The sequence below is a fragment of the Pollicipes pollicipes genome, unplaced genomic scaffold (genome assembly GCF_011947565.3).
Source record: "Pollicipes pollicipes isolate AB1234 unplaced genomic scaffold, Ppol_2.1 Scaffold_4002;HRSCAF=4701_pilon_pilon_pilon, whole genome shotgun sequence".
Lineage (NCBI taxonomy): Eukaryota > Metazoa > Arthropoda > Thecostraca > Pollicipedomorpha > Pollicipedidae > Pollicipes > Pollicipes pollicipes.
The window spans coordinates 41,780,661-41,787,040 of NW_023596420.1; the positions used below are offsets into that span (position 1 = coordinate 41,780,661).

A 6,380-nucleotide genomic window follows, 5' to 3' on the forward strand; every position below is an offset into this window, starting at 1 on the left:
CCGTCTCCAGCCGGCGGCCCAGCGTCCATCCCCGCCGCTGCAGCCCTCGGCGCCGCCCGCTCAGCCGCGCCGCGCACCGGCTCCGCCGCTGCAGTCCTCGGCGCCGCCCGCTCCAGCCGCGCCGCGGGCTCCGCCGGCAGATGTCTCTGCGCCGACGCCGCGGCCGCACTGAGCGAGCGGAGCAGCCGCCGCCGCTGCGCCACCGCCAGCGGGCCGCGGTACGACGGGGGCGTCGCGGAGCGCCGCGTAGGGTCCGGAGTGGGTCCCGCGCGGCTGAGGTACGGAGGTAAAGCCGTGGCGGGGTGGCGCGCCGTGCCGAGCGGGCTGACGCTCAGCGGCGGCTGTCATGTCACCCACGCAGCCGGCCCGCCGGCACCACGGAGAGACACAACCTGCGCCCACAGACACACAGACGTGCGCCGCCGTTCCTTTGAGATCTAGCCGCTCCGACTCCATCCTCCGGCCCAGAGCACCGGAGGAGTCTGAGCACCGGCGCTGGCTCCACCCTCTGGCCTAGAGCACCGGCAAAGTCTGAGCACCGGCGCGATCAGCCGAGCAGGGGCGCTGACTTCACCCTCTGGTACAGAGCACCGGCAGAGTCTGAGCACCGGCACGATCCGCCGAGCAGCGGCACTGATTCCACCCTCTGCCCCAGAGCACCGGCGGAGTCCGAGCACCGGCGCGATCAGCCGAGCAGGGGCGCTGACTCTCCACCCTCCGGCCCAGAGCGCCGGCGGAGTCAGGGCACCGCCGCGATCAGCCGAGCAGCGGCGCTGACTCTCCACCCTCTGGCCCAGAGCACCGGCTAAGTCAGGGCACCGGCGCGATCAGCCGAGCAGGGGCGCTGACGCTGCCCAATGAGGCTGGCTGCCGCTGACACGCGTGCGGCCGTGTTTTTGTGTTCGGACGGCCGGCTTTTTGCGGGGCGGCGGCGGCGGCGGCTGACAACGGTGAGGCTGAAGAGGGCTAGGAGCCGCGACGCTCCGGCGCTGCGGCTCGGGCGCGTGCCCTGCCTCGACGCCTCGAGCAGACGACACGGCTTGGCAAGTTTGCCCAGCAAGAGTGGCTGGATTCTTTACATAGTTCTAGCCTCAAGCTAAGCCGTTAGGACGCAAAACACCCCGAGAAGGAAATACAAAATTTGGCGTCTGCCACACTTTGTTGACTGGAATCAAGACCTGCGATTCTGCCTCCAGCAATGTGAGCAGAGCCGCGTAAGCACCGTCATCCCAGCCACAAGGTAGCTGGCTGTGTACGACCCGCATGGCGGAGCAAGAACTCAGCATTTCAAGCGACGTCGACACAATCCATTTGGTTAAAACGCCGGCTGCCAGCAAGAGCCAGCTGCACAGTAATCGAGCATTTGTACGCAGAAGCATGCAATATGCTATTATGCCTGCAGCGAGGCTGACAGCTGACAAATCTTCAGCCGACGTGTCCCGGGTCCCACAATGGTCCACTTCCAACGCAGCGCACACGACGCCCGGCACAACACATGTCACTCGAGCCAGCCATTTTAACAAACGGCATCGCAGGAAAAATAGATGGAAAGATTAACGACCGAGCCGGCTAATTGTGCGGTGTAATCGTCGGAGGCCGGCGTCGGACGAGACGCTCCACGCGCCTGACGCCATGTTTAAAACGTTCGGGAATGCCAGGAGTGCCAAGAGCCGCCGAGCAGCGCCGAGCGACGGCCGACATTTCAGCAGCGTTGATACGGCGCGCGGCCGTGATGCCGACCCCACCTCCCGCGGTGACCGGGCCGGATTGGTGGAGGACTCCGCGGCAGGGCAGCACCCGGGCGGCGCGGGACGGGAGGTCAGCCCGCCCGGGCGGCCGGGACGGGAGGTCAGCCGTCGGGGGCGGCCGGGGCGGTCCTCGCCGCTTGACCAGCCACGTCCGGCCAGCGGATGAGGCGGAGCCGTTCGGCGAACCGGCCACCGGCGCCGGCACCGGCCGCCGGACCCGGCCAGCCAGCCGGGCGGCCCGGGTGGCTGGCCACGTCTTCGCCGCCCGGCCGGCGGCGCACGAGTCGGGCGGTTGTAATCCCAACGACCGGTCTCCGGATCGGTCCCGGGGCGGCCCACAGCCGCGGACGGCAGCAGCCGGTACTGTTGACAGCCCAGCCGCGGGACCGTACCGCACGCGCCGTGGACGTACCGCACGGCTGCAGGGCGTACCGCACGGTCGTACGTACAAGCACGGCCGCGGGACGTACCGCACAGCCGCAGGACGTACCGCACAGCTGCAGGACCCGTACCGCACGGCTGCAGGGCGTACCGCACGGTCGCACGTAACAGCCCGGCCGCGGGACGTACCGCAAGGCCGCGGGGCGTACCGTACGACCGCGGGCAGTGCCGCACGGTCGCACGTACAGCCCGGACGCAGGACGTACCACGCGGCCGTGCGGGACGTACCGCACGGCTGCACGGTACAGCCCGGACGTGCAGCCAGCAGCACAGCCGTCGGTCCGTCGGTCGGCGCCCGACAGGCTCGCGGCCGGCCGTCCAGCGCCGGCGGCCGCGGACACCGGCTCGCGCCGCGTCTTCCCACCCGGCCCGGGGCAACGCTGCGGGCAGAAGGAAACCGACCCGAACCGGCGTCGGCCGGCGCGGCAGGCGGCAGCTACGACCGGCGAAACCGGTCCCGACCGACCGCGGTCACGACCGGCTCGGCCATCTCACGACTCACGAGCCGGTCACGGAGCGGTCGGCGGCTCGGCCCCCTGCGGTGGCGGCGGCGGCGGCGGCGGCGGCGGCTGGTGAGCGGGTCCAGTGGGATCGGGGGAAAACATGGGAACGTCGAGCCAGCCAAGTCGACGAAAGCGGCGCATGGCGAGGACGTGGCTGGTCGTGACCCGCCGACGCCGTTCTCGGAGGCGCAAACGACTCCTCCGTGTCTGCAGGGGGGGGGGGTGTACACAAGGGGGCCTAGAGGGTCGTAGAGTGCCCTTTGACAGCGTTAGGTATTCGAAGAATGCTCCCCATTGATGGTCAGTTAGGCGATACTTCACTTCAATATTTACTTTTTTTACTCGATATTTAACTTTCGGTCAAGAGCAGTGCGCAGCTACCTGCATGTGCTACGTGCTACGTCAAACGTTACTTTATCTATCCATAGGTTAGCCCATCAACGCTTTTATACCTAATCTGTCTTCATTTCCTAGCGTTTAATCAAAATACCACAGGCTCCAGAAACGAGCCATTTCCGCCGAGCTTGGCCTTTCAACGCCGCTCGCTATCTTCATCAGGCCGCCGCCGCCGGTGAAAAACAGCCTACTAAAAACCTCCCGCCCCGAACAACTTCCCGCCAAGCCGCCCAAAACTCGCCGCGACCGAGCTCGGTCGAGCGGCTCGAACACGCCGCCGGCGCCACCGCCGGCCGCCGCAGTGTTCGACAACAGCCCGCCGTCGCTCACGGTGCGATCAATAGCCGCATCGGATCGGGAGGGGCCCGGCCGCCGCCGCCGCCGCCGCTACAGCAGCGGAGCGGACACACTGGGCTGCTGACCTACGTCGCCCGCCTGACCCGGTGACTGCCGCCGGGCAAAAACGGCGCCGGCCCGCGGCAAAAAGGCGCCGCCGCACGCCGCCATTCATTACGGCGCGGCCCGCCGCCACCCGCCACGACGGTCGTGCGCTTTTTGCGCGCCAGAATGTCCCGCGCGGTGTACGACTGACGGGGAACGTTTGCAGGCTGGGGGCTGGGGGTGGGGATGACCCCAACGGGGTCCGGGAGATTTGCTCTTCTGGTGCTGTCCAAAAAAACTGGCGTTTGCCGTCACCGTGTTGGCTTTACCATAAGTTTCATTCCGATCCTAGACATTCGGACATTCCAGTAAACGACGCCGCATCCAGAAAACCAGAAAACGAGGCCACCCAGTAAACGACGCCGCACGAAACTCAGCGTCGGACATTTACGCCATGCCTGCACACCGTCCCCGGATCCGTGCGCCCCCTCTCCCGGCACGGTGACGCCTCCCATGTCCGCTCCGGTCTCCACCACCCGCTCGCTTCGCCACGCACAAATCTACCCACTGCCGGCCAGCCTGGCACCCGTGTCCTCAGCCCCGGCCTGCTGCTGACCCGCCGCCGACTCGGCCGCCGCCTCGGCCTCCGTCTCAGGTGTCTCCTCCGGCGGCCGCCACACGCGCGGGTCGTACCAGATGTCCACGTCCAGCGTCACGTACGGCGTAAAGGCCGCCTTCACCAGGCTGAAGTGGCGGAAGTACATGTCGGCGAAGAAGCGGGCGAAGTGCTCGGCGTCGTCCGGCTCGAAGAGGTCCAGGCTCCAGGGCGGCCGGTTGACGCAGTGCGCCGCCAGCAGCTCCTTGAAGTAGGCGAACGTCTCGGCCACGTTGCCGAAGCAGGTGGCCGTGGCGTACTCGTGCGTAGCCTTGGCGACGCTGAAGACGACCGACGTCTGCTCTTCGCCGAGCTCCTGCTCGCGCGCGTACTGCAGCACGTATAGCAGCAGCTCCAGCAGCATGCTGGACGTCATGTTGGGCGTCGAGTGCAGCACCTCGGGACAGCGCAGGCCCACGATCTCCTTCAGCTGCGCCAGCGACGTCGAGCGGCGGATCTTTTTGACGTCAGCGCAGCTCAGGTGGTCCCCAGAGCAGAATCGGGCGCGAGGCGCCGGCGCCGGCCGCGCCAACAGCGCCGAACCCGTCCAGGTCGACCAGCGCCGGCGCCGCGCCCTCCGGCACCTGGACGGCCACGCCCGTCTCCTCCTCCACCGCCTCGTCCTGGTCCGCGCTGGCCTCCTTCGAGCTGGACGGCGCAGGCTTGGCGACGTCCCGCACCAGCTTGGCCCTGGCTTATCCACGCCCACTTCTGCTATGGTCCCCGTCGGCTTCGGCAGGGACAGCATCGGATGTTTGGGCAGCATCGGGTGTTTGGGCGGCATCGGGAGGTTCAGCAGCATCGAGCGTTTGGGCAGCATCGGGCGTTCGGGCTGCATCGGGGGGTTCAACGGCATCAGGAGGTGGAGCATCGGGTGTTTGGGCAGCATCGAGAATTTGAGCGGCATCGGGTGTTTGGACAGCACCAAGAGGTTGAGCAGCATCGGGTGTTTGGGCAGCGTCGGGAGATTGAGCAGCATCGGGGAGTTGGGAAGCATCGGATGTCTGGCCCGTGTCCACCTGCACTGCACTTCCCTGCGTCTGGCAACGACCCTCCTCCACTTCCACGAGTGCTGCACTGCTCTCCTGTTGACATTGACCTTCATCCATTGGCAAAGGCGCTGCACTTTCCTGTTTTTCACACCGATCTTCCTCTATTGTCTGATAGGGTTCGCTAGATAACAAAATGTGTTTATGCCATCGAAGGATCAATCAGACATCTTGAACGCCTCCACCAATGCCCGACAAACAAAGAAGTGGACATTCCTACCGATATCAGCATGGAAAATGGATCGCAGTATAACACCTGAAATTAAACGATCGTATCTCCCGTGACATGCTTTCGATTGCATCCGTAACGATCGATCCAGGCGAAAATCAGCATGAAAATGTGCGATATATGCGTCCGGATCCCTCACTTCTAAGATCGCACATGTGGCCGTTACATGACTATATTCTGCGACCACAGCAAAACAAGTGCCGTTGTTGACACCGGCCATCATCCTCATTCTGTGAGCCGACACCCAATCTATTTTTTACCTTCACACGCACCACACCCAGGCCACCCTGGCATTACGGCACAACCCGCCCACTGCCCACTGCTCCTAATCCACCGTCAGCCATCGCCTGCCCGTGGCCGCCACGTTCGCGCCAGTCCCATGGCCGGCGCCGGACACTGCGGCCAGCCGTCGCCACCGCAAAAACCACAGCGCACACGCCGGCGCCTGCAGCCCGCCCGAGCGGCGCTCCCACGCCGCAGGAAGGAGCCGCCCGACCGGCGCTTCCGTCTCCAGGCGCGTCGGCAGCCGCCGTAACTGCCAGCGTCGGCCGGCCGCCGGGCAGACGGCGGGTCACGGCCTGAACGCCGCACAACGTCGGTGCCGCACGCACGTCCGGACGCCATTACTGGTGCCGTCGGTGCCAGGCTTCCGTCCGGCCAGCGCGGCACGGAGACCATCAGCCGGCGCCCTGAAGCGCGCCGCCGACCCACGCGCAACACAATCCGCCGGCACGTCCCCGCCGGCTGGCATCAAAGCGCCGCCCGCCCCGACGCCGCGCCGAGGTCAGCGGGGTCAGCGTCGCCGCGCTCGCGGCGGCGTGTGACGTCACCGCTCGCTCATCTGTCGGCCGGAGCGCACGCGCCCGGCGATGCCCAAACGGCCCCGAATAATGGAGCGCGAGATAAAAACGCAGTCGGCCGGGCATCAGGTGACGCAACCGTGGAGCGTCCGCCGCCCATGCCGCGCTCGGCCGGCCG

General features: G+C 66.6%; 1 protein-coding gene across 1 annotated transcript; it reads right to left on the bottom strand.

Annotated features, from left to right (window-relative positions):
* Positions 1-3,510: 3,510 nt before the first annotated feature.
* LOC119094512 (coiled-coil domain-containing protein 189-like) lies at positions 3,511-5,103 on the bottom strand. The gene is made up of 4 exons (XM_037217569.1): positions 4,805-5,103; positions 4,658-4,772; positions 4,097-4,581; positions 3,511-3,535 (listed from the first exon to the last, which is right to left on the bottom strand). The coding sequence occupies exons 1-4, from the start codon at positions 5,101-5,103 to the stop codon at positions 3,511-3,513; spliced, it is 924 nt and encodes a 307-aa protein (XP_037073464.1).
* Between the last annotated feature and the right edge of the window lie 1,277 nt (positions 5,104-6,380).

Coding starts and splice junctions, on each gene's coding strand:
- LOC119094512 (XM_037217569.1), bottom strand. CDS start 5,103: ATGCTGCTCAATCTCCCGACGCTGCCCAAACACCCGATGCTGCTCAAC. Junction 4,582..4,657: donor ACCTGGACGGGTTCGGCGCT/GTTGGCGCGGCC, acceptor GACGTCAAAAAG/ATCCGCCGCTCGACGTCGCT. Junction 3,536..4,096: donor GAGGCCGAGGCGGCGGCCGA/GTCGGCGGCGGG, acceptor GCCCGGCGGCAG/TCACCGGGTCAGGCGGGCGA.